This window comes from Saccostrea cucullata, unplaced genomic scaffold (genome assembly GCF_032062105.1).
Source record: "Saccostrea cucullata isolate Sc308-1 unplaced genomic scaffold, CSIRO_AGI_Scuc_v1 ctg993, whole genome shotgun sequence".
In the NCBI taxonomy this organism is placed as follows: domain Eukaryota; kingdom Metazoa; phylum Mollusca; class Bivalvia; order Ostreida; family Ostreidae; genus Saccostrea; species Saccostrea cuccullata.
In genome coordinates, this window is record NW_026940528.1 from 53,418 (window position 1) to 74,390 (window position 20,973).

Here is a 20,973-nt window from a genome sequence, read left to right on the forward strand (position 1 = left end):
AAAAATAACTCCTGGTAAACGAGTGTTTTCAGGTAATAATCTTTGATTAAAAAACCCCTCTGATCTGACAATATTAGATAGAATCTTATTGATCAAGCTGATATTTGTGACCTTTTAACTTAACAAAATATCGCATCTGCCAAAGGTCCCCAAAGAACTGCAATAGATTGTCAAACCTAACCGCCACCTTAAGCCTGCGATATTTGTCCTTTTTTTAAAGCAAGACCTCTAATCTAATGCTTTTGGATTACAACTCGATTTATCAAACAAAAATGAGACAAAACGGTATGAGGAACTTTGCTGTGTTGATTCTTTTAATCTTGGGTCAAACTTGTACAAGTCGCCATGGATACTGATAAATACATGTAAATTACGACCTGTTATCATCAACTTTATTTGCACATGTTGCACGTGCACCGCGAGAATTTTGGAATTTAGTTTATACTGTTAGGAAATCGTTTTATTTTTGGCTCAATGCTTCGACGACGCAAATTTTTAAGGTAAGCGATTCATACTGTAGTATAAAATTCCTACTAAAACATTCATGTAATAAAGAATAACAACACAGGAAATAACAATTGAATTTTAATGAAACTGAGCATGAAAATAATCAAATCACGACAATGTATTTTCAAAGACATAGATATATTCCGACTTGGAAAAAATGATACCTACTTGCATTCACAATGTCATCAATCACCTATACAGAAAATTCTGAAGTTCTTTGTTGAATTCAAGCTTGTGTGGTACTTTAATTCAAAAAGTACTTAATGTTTTACTAATCGTCGCAAACCACAGGTTTAAGTCTGCCCCGCCCTTACAACTTCATGGGTCCTGGCGCGAAGTTTAGAAAAATTAAACCACGTGCAGAGCGACGTCGGTTTTAGCATTCAGTATTTCAAGCGAAACAAACCGGTACCACAAGGCGGAGCATCCCCCTAGCAAAGAGCAAAATTATCCAACCTGATGCATATTTTACGTTTCGTACAGAATTAACTCTCTCACCGACGAACAAATATACGATTGTGCCACTATATCCCTTCCAACTTCTTTGCGACGGGATAATAACTAAATCTATTTTATTCCCACGTACTCGAAGATTCGGGGTTATATATTTTGGCCCTTTCCGTCCGTCTTTCTGTCAGAAACTTTAACCCGTAACTCCTGTTCGGTTGAGCCTTGTCATATTTCACATAATTATATCTTGTGACAGAAACTTTCTTTTGTGAATATATCTGACCTATTGACCTTGGAGATTGGCCCACTTTTGCAAAAAATTACTATTTTTAACTATAACCATAACTTTTGAATAGTTGGTGTTAGGGCTTTCATACCTCGCAGATTTATTAAGTGTGAAAAGACCTTTCCTTGGTATAAATATTATCAAACTTTTTACTTTGACCTTAGACCAACTGTTTAAAAACTTAAACATTGGCTATAATTTTTGAACAGTTTGTACCAGGGCTTGCATATTTCAAGGTTAAATTCCTTTTGACAAGATTTTCTTTGATGGGCTACCATCAAAACACCAAAATAAGCCAAAATTAACACCCCGCTAAAATAACCCGCTATACGGCATTTGACCTTGATTTTACCTACATGTGCTTTCAAAAAACCTTAGGCCTTGGTAATAACTTTTGAACAGTTGGTGCCAGGGCTTTTTTAAATATGTATGTTTCTTAAGACAAGACCTTTTCTTGGGTACCATTAATTTTGACCCTTAAAACTTGACCTTGGAGTTTGACCATCTTTAAAAAAAAACTGTAACTTTTGCCATAATTTTTGAGTGGTTGGTCCTTGAACTTCATATTTCTCATATACTCGTATAGTAAATGAAACATTTTTTCTTTTTGGTAACAACATTTTTGATATACATTGTATTGACCTTGGAAATTGACTTGCATTTCAGAAACCTTAACTTCGCCATAAGCTAAATAAGGGAGCATCGGTGTTTTTCAACCCCACTTTTTGCATTCTTTAAATATGTACTCATGTTTATTGTTTAGGCTGATTTATTCTGCTAAAAGTCAACATTTTGAGACGGGTTTGCAATCGACTGCTAATTTGAAAGGACATCTGCTTTTTTGTTGTAAAAGTTAGTTTTTAGGTAATTTATTTTTTGTGCAATCGGTTATCTTGAAAAGTTCGATCGGATTTATTCTATTGTACCTGTAGGCAGTTGAAATCAATGAAATTTCATTTTGACAAGAAAATATCAATAGAAGAAGAAAACATATATTTTAATTGAAATATATTCCTTCATATTCGGAAAAATTAACGGTAAAAAGACTATTATGTAAACTTTTATTCATATTTGTTCTTTTTCTCAAATAAAAATGAATGTTCTATTGAAAACATTTCATGCCTCGGTTATTCAATTTTCCACCCAACAAAATATTACTTAACCACATATAAATAAATCAAAATGCACAAACTGCTCTGTACAAAGAATTTATTGATAGAACTAGAGAACGGGGCGGGTCTTAAGGTTCCTAGCATTGAGCGATAACCTCATTAATCCATGGGGTACAGTTTGAAATAGGTTTAAGAACATTTTATCACTTATGATAACAGTTTTAAAAGTTAAAAGGCCATAAAAGGAGTAAGCGCGAGGGAAAGTTGTAAAAGATCCGTAAGTGAAAACATCTCGATAAAAATTCCTCCCCGCATTCCCCAATCTTACAAATATTGACTGGCACACAGTTTGGATATAAGGAGGACCGGATATAAAAGTGGTCCACTTTTGACGTGAAATATACAGTATCCGGTTCTGTATATTTCTTCAAGAGACGGAAGCGTCAATCGACGGAGCGAACTGGACGATAATGTGTGTGATTCTTACCTTACATTACTAGGTAGTTTTAATAAGCCGTGGAATCATAAACAATGCGACAGTTGACAAAAGCTTTAACATTTAAACCTTCTGTCAATAATTCCAGATCTCGTTGGGTTTCTCATAAATCCCATTCTAACTGATAAAACATGAAAAACTGGCAAAGAAAGACTTTTGTAATTTGAAGGAAAAAATCTTTTATTTCTAAAAGTGAAGGATTTTTTTTTAAAACGCACTAACTTGGACTTTTTAAAAAGAAAGCGTTGGTGAGCCTATTGTAATCTGTTACCCAAAATGAGTGAGTCTGTTGAAAAAGTGGAAGTAACGACAGATTCTGAGGGTATAGGACAAAATGAGGAGTCGCGTGTAAATTCAGTAACCATAAGCAACGAGAGTAGTAAAGAAAATGCCATGGAAAAGCCGTAAGTATATAGTTAAAAAAAATTAGTAAATTCTTGTCAATACTAACAACGGTAAAACATTTTTTTTTAAGTATTAAACAAATATTATTCTTTCGTAATAAAACGGCTCTTTATCATGAATATATTAATCTAAAAAGAATTATGATAAAAAGTTAAAATATTTCGTTACTTAAAATATAGAAATTTCAATATTTTAGGATTTTTATTGATCTTTTTAACAATACATTTTTAAGAACTTGTAGCAAAACTTAATAGTAAAATGCATGCCTTTCGATGTAACGAACAGACTAACAGGCACGGATGACTTCGAAAATGGCAGGAATCTAGGGTAATTGAGTTACATTGGTTATTGAATTCAAAACGCTCCATTCTTTGAAGAGGGTATTCTTATTTCTTGCGAACAGTGGATATTGGATTCAAAAGCATCATTTCTTTAGAACTGAGGGTGTTTTATAATTTCCTGCTTTGTCACTGCCCTTCTCTAAGAAGAACTCAATATTTATTATTCGTCTACCTTCCATACTCGTTGATTTTGGAATTCCAAAACAAATATGTATTTACTTCCAGAAATGTGTATTGATTGGATTTGAGTAAATGTATTCTTTTATGAACGGTCCATTAAAGTTCCAGATGAAAAGAAAACATTATGAGTTAGAATCAAAACGATTAAACCCTAGTGTGATTTGGAATATTAATTATCCCTAGGGCCTTTTACTCTGCGTATATTTTTCGAAATGAATAAATATTTGCATATAAAGGTCTTTGATGGTAGAGAGAATTCAGTGTGGAATTTCTGACATGAACTAAAAATACCAATACAAAGTGATTTCGACGACCATAATTCGCTTAAATCACAAATGCATATCTATGGCTTTCATATACAATGACCGTTTCCCCCCCTTGTTTCCAACAATCGAGTGTTTCTCTTTTTTTTTTCTTTTTTTTTTGGCCATTCACCACACAAGCAATTATACAAAATGCAAAAAACATGCATGCACCAGTTCTATATGGAAAGCATGAATTGCTTGGTTAAAAGAAAACCGTGATTTTTATGTGTTTTTAATTGCAAGCATTAATGTTTGCTGTTCACAGTTCATAAGACAACTTCCAACTCCTACCTATGAATTTGATATTTGCTTTCTTTACATTTTTGCATATCTGGGAAGAATGTATAAAGCATTTTCTAGGAAGAATGTATGAAGCATCGTGTTGACCCATGATCTTAACTTGGAAAGTAAACCATTACAAAAGAAAGCAACGAGTACGCTCTTTTATATTTTGTTGCACGCCATTTCCTCGTAAAAGCAATAATTGATAAACCCATTTACACCCTCAGATTTTTCCGTGTTCACCTTGGCAAAGTTTGTATCTGGATTGCAATTCTTTGTTAATATCCGGGTTCTTCATTGAAGCTCTTCAGTGCGAGGTCTAAAGACGGGTATCTTTGGATGTTTCCATGGCAACGTGTGGCAATCATGGTCTTAAATTCTCGCAGAGATGTTATCCTCGTGCAATTACATGACAATTATTTGCCCATTCCAAATCTCTCTTAATCTCCATGACCTAGTACAAGACATTTATCAAGGAGAGATGTGATTGGATCGGTGTAATCATTTGTGAAGAAAAGAAATTCAGACTGCAAGGTGCAAGGTTCAGAATTATTTCGCTTCATCATATAGTACATTGATGAGTACTGTAAAATCACATATTTTCATGGGGGGTAAAATTTCGTGTTTGGAGGAAGAAATATGGGTTCGTGGAGATTTAATTTCGTAGATGAAGAATTGTTGCATATAGTAATTCTGTGAAAAATTACTTTTGGTGGTGGACATAAATTTGTTGGTCTCTTCATACCTCGAAAACCACGAAAATTAAACACCCACAGTAATTTGACAAAAAAACCGAGAGAAAAAACAATACAAGAAAATTGAAAACGTTAAAGTTGTTGCATAGACACATATTGATATTCCCATCTGTGGTTTTCACTACTTGACGACACTTGGTATCTTTACTTATTTGGCCAATGGTTGTCAATCGTTGTCAACGAAAGGGATTCATTTTATGATGTGTGTAAGGTTATTTGACATGGGTGCAAAGAGGTCTAAGTATACGTGTCCCTGCGGTTCCTAAGGGTTTGTACCATCGATCATGCCAGCTAATCTCACTGCATACTTCACACGGATTAGCGAGAGACCGGGCGGGGGTGCACGATCCTAGCTCTGTTTGCCCTCTTCAGGTTAATTTGCTACAACTTGACGTGTTCTGTCTTTGCTTCGATTTTTTGGGCAGCGTAGGTTGTCAACCAATGGTTTCTCAAAGCACGTAGCCCAATATTTCCCTCCCATGGCTTTAAACAAGCGTTTTCACTTTATGATGTAAGAATATGAGTTATTTGATATAAGCTATTTCAAGTGTGTTTTATCAATAAGCAGTCTGATATTGATTGTCGAAGATGTAGAGTACGTACGAACTTCAACGTTGCTTAGACACGACATTGCCTTCAGAACACTCCATGTTGACTTGTGTGAGAAGAATTCTAAAATCCCTCTCTTTAATTTAACGTACCCTTGTTTGGCATATTGTGAAAACTTGATGTTTTACCACTTAAGATAAGAAATGGTCAAAGTTAAATAAAGGGCAAGATTGAAGGACTTTAAAAAGAGATTTATGACTTTTAAGTATTTTCGGGTTTCTATGAAACTTCTGAAATATTAAGTCAGACATACAAATACAAACAAACTATAAATTTTAAAAACTATCTCCTTTAGCATTATTGTTAAACTGGCTGCGAGTCAAACCAAATAATAAATACCTAAGTGGTTATATGTGCCTTTTATAAAAATTAATTCTTAAAAGTTGTCTTTTATCTATCTTTTCGTTGAAATCGGTCAATTAGGTGAACCTTTCGAATGTGTAAACAATTAAAAATGCTAGTGTTTATTCGGGGGAAAATATGAAGAATATAATTTATTTTATAGATAACGTTAAATTTTATTTTTCAAGCTCATTTGGAAGTCTTTAAGAATGCTTGTTTTAATCTTTGAGACATAATGCATTTCTATGAATGTTTATAAAAATCTTATGAAATTCTAAAACGATACGAAAGAAAATCTATTCACCATTTAACCTTGTTCACGAAAGAACAGGATATAAATTTTTAATTGAATGTCATTTCAAAGCAATCGGCTTTCGCCATCATTGACCGGTTTTATAAAGATTTGAGAGATCTCAATTCAAGTAAAGAACTGTCATTTATTCAAAAGACTGTACTTTACTACTTAACATGTGTCGGCGGCCCACTTTTGTATTTACTGGGTAAATATTTTTCTGATCTTTTATTGAGGCGAAATCTACCTCCTAATAAAAAAACAAACCCCATCATACATAGTGACGGTCGCTTTCACAAACATGGTGAAGTTGTGCCAAGAATTAACTCCCTTGTGTTCATTATCGCGCCCACGATTGATAAAATTTTCTTTGAAACATTTGGTGACCGACTTCTCTCCTAAAATAGAAAAAAAAAAGAAATCGAACATGTTTTGAAAATAACACTTTAACACTTTTAACGTGCTGTAATTAAATCTGTACTTTTAGCAGTATGGTTAATAAATTGACTCACAAAGTCATTCATTTCGTGACCAGTTCTTATTTATGTTTATGATATCGTCATCTTCAGAACGTCAGGGGTCCTTGCCCCTTGGTCCACTCATGGCCGCGGGATCCCTCAAAGACCTTTCATTAGGTTGATGGAAAGGTATGGGATCTGTATATGTATATGTAGCTCGTGCAGGTTACCCTTAGTATTCTCTGCACAATTTCAACCGCACTTAAAGCATGACAACAGAAGAAATCTCGAACACTTTCCTAAATGATATCTTGTCCCAAAGTTTTATATTGAAGCACTTCTAGTATATTACTTTTCCAGTCTAGACACTGTTTAACAAAGTACAAGCGACTGTCTTTGCATGGAAATTTATTATTCTTCTGGATGGCCATTTTTTCAATTAAAGAAGTAAATTTTCTTAATTTAATGTAATAAGATGAAACACGTTCCATGTTTATTCTCAAAAGGGATTACTATATACGTAGTTAGCCAGTAAAATACCGTATTGCTTGAGATTTTCTTTTTCAGGGTCCTCAAAGAAATGTCGTATTTTGGTCTAATTTACTGCATGGAATCTTCAACATGTATACGAACCTCTTCATGGCATATATGTTTGAGAAGTAGCAAAAATAGTATTTGTATTGTATCTTTGGCGACAAATCTTTTTTTAAGATACTGTCAGTAGTTTATCTGAGGACACCAATAACTAGTTCTTATATCCGCTTAGAGATTTAAATAGATTATACAACCATTTCCTAACAATTCATAATAGAAAAGGAAATGCTTTTTTAGTCCTTTAATTGTAATGAAATTTCTGAGTAAATAACCGAAATGAAGGCAATGTTGAAGGTTAGCTCTAAAGTCTCTATCACATCTGAAAAATGTTCTGTTTTAATTGCATTGAACGTCTCAGTATTTCCTTCGTTTCCTTTTAAACTTCCTTTGTAGAGCTCTATCTATTTTAATTATTACTGTTAAACTTTAAAAAAAAAAAAAAAAAAAAAAAAGCACAGGGTGGTCTTTTAAGTAGCGAGTCGGTCCTGATAATGATATTTTTTAACCTTTGCAATAAGGCTAATTTGGTAGTTTCATGTACAAATCAGTGTTTTATGAATAGTAAGTAGATTTTGTTCACACTTAAATAAAATACTATTTAATTAATTTTTGAAAGTCGATTTGAACAATTTTACGAAACCAAATTGCATTCTATGACTGGAATCTTATTTTTCAAAACAAGTTAGAGGATCGATTTCTTTAAAAGAAAATAAACTCACGACAACAATTGCTTTTTTCTTGCTTTTCTTTGACATCTAACTCCTAGGTTTGCTTTTATTTGTCGTATGTTAACTTTAAGATATGTTTGGCTTTTTGTCCATGGAGGCCGTAACTCAAAGCTTTAGAGCGATATATTTTCGTCTTGTAATCCATATATAAGGCCTAATGATAAAAGAGAGATATTTCCAGGGATTTTGTTGGATTTAGTTGTCCCCTCAAACATACGCGGTCTGTCAGGTTGTATGTGTGCGAGAGCTTAACCTTTTACAATAAGCTGATATGCAGTAAGGGGTTGGGAACCTTAGAAGCATAATTTATTCAAAGATATGTCAAAGAGACAAGGCATTTTTTCTTCGAATATTTTTTTCCCTTTCACAATTTAATTTACAGTGGTCAATTTTTACCAAAGGGGGTATCGTATTTCTTTCAAATATAACTTGTCAATAAGCGTTTTTACCTTTTGAAGAAGGTCTATATACTGGTATACGATTTTTATGGGTATTAAAAGAAAAATCACGAAGAAATTACTTTATTAATGTTTGACATCTTATACAAAGCAATGGCTGAGGTGGATAACGATTCAGTGAATTGAATCTTGTGAGTTATTAAAAAAATTATCATCAATATCAAGTTTTAAAAGCATAAATCATCGACTGTTGACAGAAATAATTCTGTGATTCAAATCTTGAATTGGTGTAAGTTATTTAAAAATATTTATCATTTTTATTGAGTATATACAAGCATGTGCATGCAAAGTCTCCATTACGCTAATTAAATTCATTTTTTGGAGCAGAACGTATCGGAAAATTTAAATTCATTTAAAAATCTGATGAGTTTTATAAACTGAAATGAAATAATTTGTGACAGATTTGGTAATTTGAGCGACTTAACCAGAAACAAAATACTGTATAAAACTCTTTTGAGAATTACTTATTCGATAAATCAGTCGATAGTAATTAAATCCAGAAACTCGATCAATTCTTTAATTAATTTCCATAATAAGACCGAATCATTTACATGTATTGGAATTTCAGAACGTCAAGAAATGCGTAAATAAATTGTAGTTAATGTACCATCTAAAATATTTTCAGTTGTTTACAAAATCGTTTTGGGCCATTAAATACGAAAAAATATATATATTTAATTTTTGAATATTTTTGAATGTTTAATACTTTTAAACTCTTTTGGATATTTAAATACCGCTCACTTAGCCTCCCCATGGGAGATTTTATTGCAAAAGCACATGACTGCATTGCCATAAACGATAATGTAATGTATAATGTTGCTAACCTAAATGTATAAATTGCAGGTATAATCTTAGCTTATACCTATCTCTTTAAACTATCAAACAATCGGCGGGGGTTCAATGTGGTTGATTGGTTATGAAAAGATCGAAATCACTTGACCTTGGCCTTTTCGCAATTTTGATCGTCTGCCCCTTTTGTGCCTTGAGTCGTGGTGGGTATAATGATATTATGTTTTGGATGGCATTATATATAAAACCTTTTGTTACTTTATCTTCCCTCTATTGAACAAAACCAAGTAAAAATTCCAATAAAAATATTTATTTGAAGCTTAAAGTAAAAATCTCCTACTGTCTTAGTAATGGCGGACAATTAACTAAAAACTGAAACCGACCAGGAGGTCGTAGTTTGCAGTGAAGCTAGAGGGAGGCTCTTTTAAAGCAAAGCATTTTATCTAGCATTGAAACTGCTGGTGTCCAAGGATTAAAACTTTACCTATCAATTGTAACCAGACTTAAATACCAAACTATGCTACCCCACACGAACTAAAGGGAAAAACGGTCGGGGCCCGTAGCAGTACATTATGTTGAAATTTTTATTTGTGGACTGGCATACCCAGGAAGCGGCGTTCGATTAACGCTAGACCCCCGACAATAGCCAAATCAAATGTGCAAACCCCGAGCAAACAGGCTGATGTGGTTTTAATTGATCTTTTTGGGGACTTTTTATATATGCACAAGATGTCACCCACGATGATGGGAATCACAGTGCTTCAGAATGGTTTTGGAATCTCTGGGAGTTGGTTTCAGTGAGAATGAGGGGTTCGCAAAGGAGGCTCGCGAGCCTCCCGGCTCTTGCCCCGAGCATACCGCCTGCTTTTGTAAATGCTCCGACTGCGCCTCCTAAACCCGCTTCTTCCCCCAGTCAGGAAAGTACGACGAAGTTTCAAGGACATTATGAAACTGAATTCATCATGTAAGTAATAAAACATGTTGTTACCATACTGCTTGCAGTTTCGTTCGTCAAACTGGGACTGTAAGCTTAAATGTTGGAAAAATTGTGACTTTTGCCATTCTTGTTAAGAAGTCAGATGCTGATCGATCTATCATTGTTACATTTGTTATATTTTTGGACATTTAAAAAACCTGCTAAAAGGGCCTTCATTTAGTTAATTTTACTTATCCCAATCAACGATGGTTTTGTGGCGATATTAACAATATCCTTTTTATCTTGTTTTTATTTCTACGAATGCTTTTTTAATGTTTTAATATTTTCAACATTAACTGTGGTTTTTACGGAGAAATGTTTCCATGCTGATAATAAAACGTTAATGTCACGGCTGAAGGACTTGAAAACAAATTAAATTTAATCATTCTTTGGATTACTTCGACTCTGAAATTTAATATCATGACCAAGTTCTTACTGAAGTTAAGTCCTCATATCTACCAAATTACAAGGAACTTTTTGGATCTCGTTCCCTTATTTCTCAAGAAGACACTTCATCAGACTCTTCATAAACCCAGATGTTGCTAAGAATCATTTATATTTTGGAAAACTTCTGTAATAATGAAAAAAAAGCATTTCCTCACTCGAGGGTTTTTATTTTGTTATTATATCATATACAATGATCAGGTCGTTATATAAATTATTGCTTTCATCATCCCCAAGATTATAAACAATCTCTCTGAATCTTGGTTTATCCTACTTGACATCGATTGGATCTTTGTGAAAAACATGTATATATCCACAAAGAAGTAGAACAAACCAAGAATCCACGTCTTTATGTACCAGCTTGATATTTAACACATGACAAGATCTAGATTTTCAAGACATTCCGCCTACGCAAAATATTTAAGCAGGAAAAGTGATATTCTAGTTAACCCTCTGATAAGCTTGAAGAAATAGGTATCAATTACGAGAGAACTATTCAATTTAGTGGTAATATGGCCTACTCTTTTACTAGACCTCGGTAGTTTAAACATCGAAAGTTTAATTCAAATGAGTATTCATCGAATTTCCAGTTTATTCTTACAAGAATTTCCTTTCCGCAGAAATATATTTTTGACAATGATGCATCTTGAAAATAGTACCATTTTACGGAAATTCAAATATCAAACCATTTATTATAGTCAATGCCTTCCAGTACAAAAATTACTACTGATTTTTTTTTTTAACATTTTAAGCTAAAAATATTTGATGTATATTTTCTTATCTAAAGACAAGGCTGTTGTTAAGTCTCATGATAAGAAGACTGGAACAAACGTAATTTTTTTCAATGTAAACTGTGTCTTCCATTGCAAAGACATACCTTTACACTTTTACAATAAAAATACTAGAAAGAATTGGAACTGTAATGAATTTTGAAGATAACAAAAAGAGACATGATATGGTCAATAGTTCAATTAAACAATACAAATTGAAAGCAGAGAAAATATCCGAGATGGGTTCAAGTGCCATAAATGAATAAGCGTCCCCTGTCGACGATATCACTGTGAGGTCCTTGTCATGAACGAGTAAACAAAGACATCTGCATAAAATTCAGCATGGAAATAATGGCCAAACAATTTGTAAGAAAACCCAGTCAACGACTGACCGACAAATTGTATTTGCAAACAAGATTATTGTATTGACCAACCAGTCTGCAAAGTGTTGTCTTTAGTATTGTGTGTTTTGCTTATAGAATCAAATAGAAGACATTATAACCATGCAGGCGATAATTTTGATATTTTGCTGCATTAAGAATGGAAGGTTGGAGTAATCACATCTGTTATGAAGTTTATTTCTTAGTTTTCATCAACATCTTTCTAAGGGAAGTTGACGAAAGAAAGGTTGATGTCATCACGTAACTTATGAAGTTTAGCTGTTACTAGTAGTTTGCCATCAACATCTTTTTAAGGAAAGTTGACGATAGAAAGGTTGAAGTTATCACGTTTCTTATGAGCATTAGCTGTTAGTTTGTCATCAGCATCTTTCTCTGGTATTTCGGGTAGTGGCAATATTCTAAATTTTGAATTTGCTGGTCGGGGTTAAATACAAAATTTAAAACATGATAGTGATCCAAGTTTGCTCGATATGGAATTCGATTTATTACAAGTGGCTTTAGTTCTAGTCCGTGTAATCATAGATATATGCACATCTCTGATGCAACATAGCTTTAGACATTTGTCTCTTAGAATCTCAGAAAGGTTTGACAGATGTTTTCTTACGATTTTAAGGATGTTCATATAGACGAAATCGGTTTTTAAAATAGTTTCTATTGGTATTGTTCCACAGGACACGAAATCAGCTACCATCAGTATTTGTATCAAATGGTAAATGTATCAAAATAAAGTTTTAATAAATCCTAATTCAAAGTTGTTTTAAAAAGTTTTGATGAAGGCTAGGATAGCGTTGCTGTTGCTTACAAGTAGCCTAACTTGTTTGTTATGTTTCGAGCAAGATATCCCAGTATCGGTACAATTAAACAAAAGAGTGGACATTGTCCTCGAAGACATTCAGTAACCCATCCATGTTTCAATGACTCTGTCGCATAAATATCTCCAACTTTCTCTAAAATCATTTGCCTGCCATCCTCAAGAAAAGGAATCAATGAAGCGTCAGTTGTTTTATGCGGTCTTTAAAAGTGAAGTCAGTGCTAAGGTGTTTTAGTTAATTTTATTTGCCGAGATCGATGATATTTTTTGTGGGATTGTTGTTTATGTTTTTGTGTGCAAAACTTGATCCGATTTCAAAACTCTTAACTGCACTTTTGTCTCTTTTCCCATTTTAATAAGAATATGCTTTGAGGATAATGAAAAAATAAATTCCATTTAACATAACACGAATTACTATTTTTTGTATGTTTGTTGTTTAAATCCCTCTCGAGAATTTTAAACTCATGTGGAGACGCCAACACTTGCCGGTGGATATACCAATTTTGGTATATAGGCAAAGGGCCCAAAGTTAAAGGGGGTATAAAGGAGATTATTCAATTACTTAAATAGATATTACGCATTCACAGATGGTATCAACGTTAAATTGCTTGACATGGATCACTCAAAACAATGCAACCATTTATGTTGCAGTTGTTGTCCACTAGGATGAGTACTGAGTAAATTTAGACCGTTTGCGAAAGAGTTGCGGAGTAACTCTTATGTCGCGGGTTCGAATTTCACTTTGGGACGTGGAGACCTTTTCTTCTGATTCAAGACCGTATAAACCAAGGTCTTAGTTGGCAGTAAGTGAAGGGCAAGAAAGTTAATGATCCTCCATTGCTGAATGTTCCTGTGTGCCGAGTATAAGTCTATTTTTGTAGTCCTCCACCAGAAAAATGGTGCATTCTCGATATGAATTGAAAATTTTCGAACAAAAGCCTAAAACAGTCGACATAGAACATGTTGCGTATGTACATACTCTTGATATCTGAATATGTGAAAAGTGTTTATCGGCTTGAAGAACTACAATTTACTGGATAAAAATGATGAAATTGTTACAATACTTTGGGGAAAAAAACCCAAAAAATTATGAAGTTTCATGTTGTTTCTAAATATGAACTTTGCTGAGACAACAGATACATATTTTAAATCTGACTGGTTGCCTTTCAAAATCACAGACATTTAAAGGCGATTACAAACTATGTCATAATGGTCCAGTTAACATGATTAGAGTCTCTTGTACATGTTGCTTAATTCAAATATGTTAATGCTTTCAAATCTGTCCAGTAAGTAATTAAATGTTCATTTTGATTGTAAGTGATTTTGTTAATACCAAACACAAACGTTTTAAAGTTTAGCAATTGTGTACAGATTTATTGATATTTCAAGTGCCAGATTCTAGCGATATATATTGATATGAATGCATGATTCCCAGAAGTTGGATAATAGCAATTTTTATGTTTTTTGATATGAATGCTTGATTTCCCAGAAATTAGACAATAGCATTTTTTATCTTTTTTTATGCACATCCATGTTTAACTATTTCACAAACAAGTACAAAGCAAAAGACGAACAACGGAACAAAAAATCAAAACAAATAAACAAAAAAACACCAAAACGCTTTTTTTTCATTACATTAGTTGGAATTTACATATTCAGTACCTCAATTTGCCCATTTATATTCAGCAAGTCTGATTTATCTTAGTAGACAATCTTTTCTATGCTACATGGCAACTGGTATTAATTTCTGTTTATGGTCTGAATGGAAGGAATGCAGTACAATGTCAAAACGCGTCATGGACACCAATAAATATCATTCTGGATCACTTGTTTTATTGATTAAGACATTATACAATTAGATATTACAGAATCGATAAAAACACCAAAATATTTATACCGTCTTCTCATATCAATAATGGAGTCGTTTGTGAAATTAATTTTGCTGTTAGGTAAAACAACTGATCAATGAAAAATCTCCCGCTGTAAATTTTTTGCCTAGATCATCTCGTCCATATTCCTGACAATCCCCTTTTACATTAGTTCTAAATTGAAGGCGTTATTTTCAAAGGTAGTAAAATATTTTTGCAAGTAATTATACCTTCTGCACTTGACAGAATGTGGCAAATAGAATCCTGTAAAGTAATGTACACAAGGAATTGAGGTCTTTAAAGAACTGTTTAAATAGAGCGTTGGTAACTATATACAGGGTTGTTGTCGTATATTTGATTTGGATGAGATCGATGAACACGGGTTAAAATCAGAACGGACCTGTCTTCTCTCATTTTAAATAATGCATAACATTACGAAGACGTAAATAAGGTGTTTAAACGTCTTCATAGCGAGACTCCTTGTGTGAATTTGGATATATGATTTACACATAAAATTGTAAGTAACTTTCATTCATGCATTTAGTTTTAAGAACATGCCAAAGCAGCAGGTGATGGAATACGTAGGAAAGATTTTTTTGCTTTTCCATGTGGCCTCAAAATGATGCAACCATGACAACTCTCTCTCTCTCACACACAGTACTTGATAACCTAATTTTATATAACCTATACAGTATACAAAGTAGCTGATTTTAAAGATTGCTTTGAATGGTGTTGACATTTTTGGTGATCCAAACCCGGATATTTAACCTTATGTTGAAAAACAATCGTTCAGGTATAGGGGTAGAAGAAATATCTATCTCCTTGATCTGAAATGTCATGCTTCGAAATCATTATCCATGGACAAAATACAAAAAAAGTGCTGACATTTCGTGTATTGTACTGACTAACTTTAAAATAAAACCTCATGAATGCAAGTCTGATATAGATAATGAAACAATGGTCTCAGACAATATTGTCTCGTAGATGATTTGCAGTAGAATGAATTCGATCGTCTGTTTCTTTGTAGGGCCAACATGGACCAGGGCTGGGCAGCCAAATTGCTCAACCCCGACAAGGACAGGGAGAACCTCGCCCGTGTCTGCTGGATGTTACATGACGTCGGCACCCATTCTCTTCGAGCCGTCTTTGACAGCATCCACCCTCCTCTCAACCTCAAAGATCACTTAGCTCAACCTCACATTCGCACCGTTCTCCAACGACTTCACGAACAGGGTGTTCTTGACGATAAACAATGGAAACTCCTGTACCCGACAAAGAAAAAGCATACGACTTCACAGCAGTACGACAGTCGGACGCTAGCGACTCTGCTGCAAACGATCTGTCACCTCTGTCCTCCATACCCAAATGGATGGTCGGCTGCTCCACTCTCGGCTGATAGCAGTCTAAGCGCTGATATTGTCAGATTACAACTTATGTTCCAACATGTCGCTGAAATGAGTAAGTGAAAAGATCGTTATAATTAGGGATGTCAATATTGTCAACAATTGATATTCGAATATTCGATAGGAGTATTCGAATATATTCGAATATTCGATGAAATAAATATGTTTTGAATTATAATATAGATATCTTTACTCTCCTGTCAACCAGTATACGTTTTATCATATGCCATTATTTATTTGAATTAAATTTAAAGTAAAGTTTTGTAAATGTACGGTTATTCACTAAAAGTATCCTAATTATATATTTTCAAAATATTCTATGGAATATATCAAGGGTAAACATCTAAAACATAATTCTAAAAAAAATATTTTGAAATTTCAAAACTTCACTGATGACTCCTACAAATGTATACCACGCATACCAATTACTTACTGGAGAAAATTATCTTGATCTATTGAGTTTTGAAATAAAAACAGATATCTTAAAAGCAATTATTCTTAGTTAATTGATTTCCTGATAATGATTCTTAATTGTATAAACATAAACAAGGGATTCATGTGTATAAGTGTACAACTGTGTCCATACAACAATTAAAACTAATTGTAATTACTAAACACTGTTATACTACTAATTTAATTATCAAATGAATGATTCTGATAGAGACACTCTTCACACCTTAAAGATAATCCAAGAGGAATGTTTTCAAATTTTGTATCAAATCATATGCTCGATTCTATTTGTCTGGTTGCAAGACAACTTAGATTTTTTAAACTTGACAGATTTTTCTCTCTTTTAAATGATATACACTTAAAAAACGAATATTCGAATCTTAAATTTATATTCGAATATCAACGTATCGAATGAATATTCGAATATTCGAATATTCGTTGACATCCCTAGTTATAATTATGTCAAAGCAAGTTTTAGTACAATTCAAAGAGAGCGTGAATTCGAAGGTGGAATAGAATATCTTATTTATTTATTTCATTATCATCCTCTTCTTCAGAAACCATTTCCATTGAGGAATACACTTCCATTTGGAAACAAATTAGGGAAGTGCTTCTTCGACTTGGTGGGCCTCCTATCAGAGTCAGACTACATCGTATCGAAAACGAGGTTCTGGATGCTGAAATGCAGACTCACTACATCAGCAAAGTGAACGAGAGCTGGGGCTCCAATCACAAACGTTTAGCCTTCTCACCCAAATCTTCCAGCTCCAGAAACACAAAGGGGAAAACAAAACGCAAGAACAACGCAGAACAGGAAGGTAATGCCGTAACATATGTCAATCCTAAATTTGATTCTGCCAAGAAATATTTCTTTATCAAACATTTGTTAGCCATCAGATTGGATAATGAAGATTATTTTCAAACAATGTAGGTATCCCTCCAGAGGACAAGGCCGTTTTGATGAAAACTTACAAACTCTTTGTGGACAACATCCAAGCAGAAGACATCATTGATCGTCTGCAACAAAACCAAGTCATCAAATTCAGTGATCGTCAGGAAATTTTTGCCCTTAGCAAAAGACACGAAAGGATGCAACTCTTATTGGATAAGATATTGCATTCTAAACTCTCCTATGCATTTAAAGCTTTGACAGATTCAATCAAGTTTAAGTACAAGAAAATCCACGAGACTGTCGTGCAGATACGCAAAGAGACCTATAAGCATGGAATTCGAGAAACCGTCGGTAAGTACTTTCGTTTTTATGAAAAATATTTGTATCTTTACCTTGAAGTTTTTAAAAAAAAAGTTTCCAAGTCCTTAGCACACTAGAAGGTTACATTCTAGTCTCATGAACAACAGAATCAATAAATTTTGTACTGCAGTCCCATTGAATCTGCAAACTAAATAGAACTAAATCAGAATTTTCCTCGTAACAGATGTTGTGGGTGTCGTGACAACAGCACTTACCAACTTCTACAAAAACAACTACAGCAAATGTTCACCATTCCCGTGGAACGAGAGTATCACCTGCAATATCCGTGACATGTACACTCCTCTTGAAATCATGGATCAGGATGGGTATGTATTTATAGTAGTCCGCATCTAAAATGTTTTATAAAAACTGATGTAAAGAAAACAAGAGCATTTTATTTTCTGTAGATGCGTGAATAAGCATTAAAAAGGCAAAATGTTTGATCTTCTAGAAAACGACTTCACCTGAGTGACTTTCTTCCACCAGTGACCACGGCTGGAAAAGGCCAGCGAATTCTTCTGGAAGGCCCGAGTGGTAGTGGTAAAACCATTCTGAGCCATATGGTGGCCTACATGTGGGCAACCCAGAGGAGCTACTTCAAAAACAAATACGGAATTCTTCTCCATGTCGATCTGAAAAAGATGGAAGGAGATTTTCAGGAGCAGGTGCATCATAATCTCTTGCCTGAAGATTTCAAACTGAATCCATCGGAATTTTTCTCCATGTTAGAGGCTAACGCAAGTGAAGTACTTCTGATCCTGGATGGCTATGATGGTAGAATAAGCCAAAGAGGTTTGGAGGACATTCTCTCAGGGATACACTTACGTCAAGCTAATGTTATTGTTATGATGAATCCGGAGATTGTGTCTTCACCTGGATTCATTCCTGATTCTCGGCTCTTTTCCTTGGGATATAGCATGAACAATGTCAGCAGATGCATGAAAACTTATCTGTATCATTACAAGTTCAATCCAGAAAATCACCAGAGACTCTTTGATACAGTGACTGATGAAAATTGGCAATTTAGACCATTTATTACAAAACCAATCTGCTGTTTGCTTATTTTTGCCATATATCAGTCCTCCAAAAATGCCAAAATTATCGACATTACGGGACTAACTTCGCTGATGGAAGCTTACGGTTTTGCAATGGCAACTCAGTTCTGCAAAAGACAAAAACTTGACATTATTGGCTTAGAATTCCCCGAAGAAGTAGTTAGAGCAATTGATCAGCTAAGCACTTTTGCATTTAGAACATTAAACGACGAAGAATATTCGTTTACAGAAGAGGGCATTCATAAAGATACTCAAAATGCAATTGTCTTTAAGTTAGGTGCGTTTTTCAAACTTACACCAGTTTCCAAGTGGATGTTTACGTGTAGTCTCATGCACGATTTTCTCGCGGCAAGACATCTGTCTGATTATGTTCTAGAGGAGATGACAAGGGTTATCAGGGATCATCGAATGATGAAACAGTCACGTTACAATCAGTTAGTGATGTTCACTTGTGGCTTGTACAGAAACGACCATGACACTCCAGTTATTCGCCAGCTCTTCTCTGAAATGGCAGTCCAAAACATTCGACACACGCGGGTAGAGAGCGAAGATTCAGACCTATCGGAGGAGGAAACTAGACCACTGAGACCTCCAAGTGGAAGATTCAATGATTTTGCCCAAAGTCTGCAAAGTCTAGCAGAAGCCAAGTTTAGAGAGGATGCCCTTGAAGCCGTAGCCCAGTCGTTTCCACCTCGGACCGTTATCAAACGCGATGGCCTTCTACCGTACAAAAGTCTTCTTTCTCTACCATATATCATGCTCCACGAAACAAATCGTATCACCCATCTAGAAATCCATCTCATTCCTGTATTCATGTGTCAGATTCACCTCTACACTGATTTCGCTGAGGGTATCTCTAAGAGCAAGGTCCTTGCTCACCTAAAACTTGTTTGGAGCTCTATGGATGTATTAGCTAGGTTCTTGGATGCGTTTATGAAAACAACGGAATCAATAGAATCGGTTATTCTACAGGATGCTTGCAAAAAACCAGTAAAACAAGTTTCTGCTGCAACATGGGCGACGTTGCAGAATGCTTGCCAAAATATGACAAAATGCAAGAATTTCGCCTTCCTGCAAGGCAAAGTGGCAGCTATTTCTTATTTTGTCTTGCAGCATCTTCCAGACACAATTCAGGAATTGGATTTCACAGGATGTGTACTTAATATGATGTGTGCTTCCGAACTGAGCTCTAAAGTAGAGCAGGCTAATTGTTTGGAAGTTCTCGATATTAGCCAGACAAGTTTGTTTGGATCGGCGTTTGTTGCTGTACTGCAAGGACTGAAACTCAGCAACTCAATGAAAACACTGAAACTGCGCGGTGCAAAACTAGACCGAGTTGGTGTTATTACATTAGCTGAATGTTTAAGATTAACACGGACACTCCAAGTTTTGGATCTTAGTGACTGCGAACTCAACACAGACATGTGCAAAACACTCACGGACGCAATTGCAGAAAACCATAGTCTTCGAAAACTGGTGCTGAAAAACACTAAAGTGACAATTGAGGGGAGACAAGCAATAGTCAACCCTAAGCTAGATCAACTTACAGTTGTCGGACTTGATGATATGACGTATGCGTTGCAGGCCGTCAATGTTGCATAGATTTGTGATGATATATACAAAGCATAATTTATGATACACTTACTATAGTATTTAAGTATCCATTTGCCATTTACTTTGATAGTTTTTTTCCTGAAAAGGGGATGGTATATTTCTAGAAATTGTGTAGGGTATTAACTAAATTTTCTATGGAGCAGCAGTTATAAGGAAATATCTACAGAAATTATACTCAAAAAACCAGAAAAAGATTTTTTCAAAGTTTCATGTTAGATATATAGATGAAAGAATTACTAGTATTGCCGCTAGCGACGCATGTGATAAAACTCATATATTAGAAGCAAACTGTGATAATCATTAATTTATTTATACTATATCGATTTATTATTTATTGTCTACTTAATAAAATGTGTCATTACTGGATAAAGAAAAGTTTGTTTTATATACAGAATAACTTTTAATTTTCAGGACCATTTATTGAGAAGAATCTATAAAACTTTTGAAATAATACCGTATGTGAGAATTTTAGCGGGATGCTAATTAAACTTTGGCTTATTTTTAGAGGTTTTGCACTCTCATACCCGGTAATTACTGAAT

The 20,973-nt window shown here is 34.3% G+C and overlaps 1 protein-coding gene across 5 annotated transcripts; it reads left to right on the forward strand.

Moving 5' to 3' along the window:
* Window positions 1–444: 444 nt before the first annotated feature.
* Window positions 445–20,780, forward strand: LOC134255559 (uncharacterized). 5 transcript variants are annotated; one of them, XM_062738089.1, is made up of 6 exons: window positions 445–500; window positions 15,687–16,117; window positions 17,070–17,330; window positions 17,444–17,755; window positions 17,949–18,090; window positions 18,216–20,779. In XM_062738089.1, the coding sequence occupies exons 1-6, from the start codon at window positions 475–477 to the stop codon at window positions 20,419–20,421; spliced, it is 3,378 nt and encodes a 1,125-aa protein (XP_062594073.1). In that variant the 5' UTR covers window positions 445–474; the 3' UTR covers window positions 20,422–20,779. The 5 variants fall into 5 exon arrangements, with proteins under 5 accessions (XP_062594073.1, XP_062594072.1, XP_062594075.1 ...); XM_062738088.1 differs by lacking the exon at window positions 445–500 and adding an exon at window positions 2,844–3,255 and having other exon boundaries at window positions 18,216–20,780; XM_062738091.1 differs by lacking the exon at window positions 445–500 and adding an exon at window positions 3,653–3,700.
* Window positions 20,781–20,973: the final 193 nt, after the last annotated feature.

Excerpts from the sequence above, each read along its gene's own strand:
- LOC134255559 (XM_062738087.1), top strand. The coding sequence starts at position 10,193 with ATGAGGGGTTCGCAAAGGAGGCTCGCGAGCCTCCCGGCTCTTGCCCCG. Across the intron at positions 17,756-17,948 it reads TGGAATTCGAGAAACCGTCG|ATGTTGTGGGTGTCGTGACA; the intron begins GTAAGTACTTTC and ends TCCTCGTAACAG. Across the intron at positions 18,091-18,215 it reads GAAATCATGGATCAGGATGG|AAAACGACTTCACCTGAGTG; the intron begins GTATGTATTTAT and ends TTGATCTTCTAG.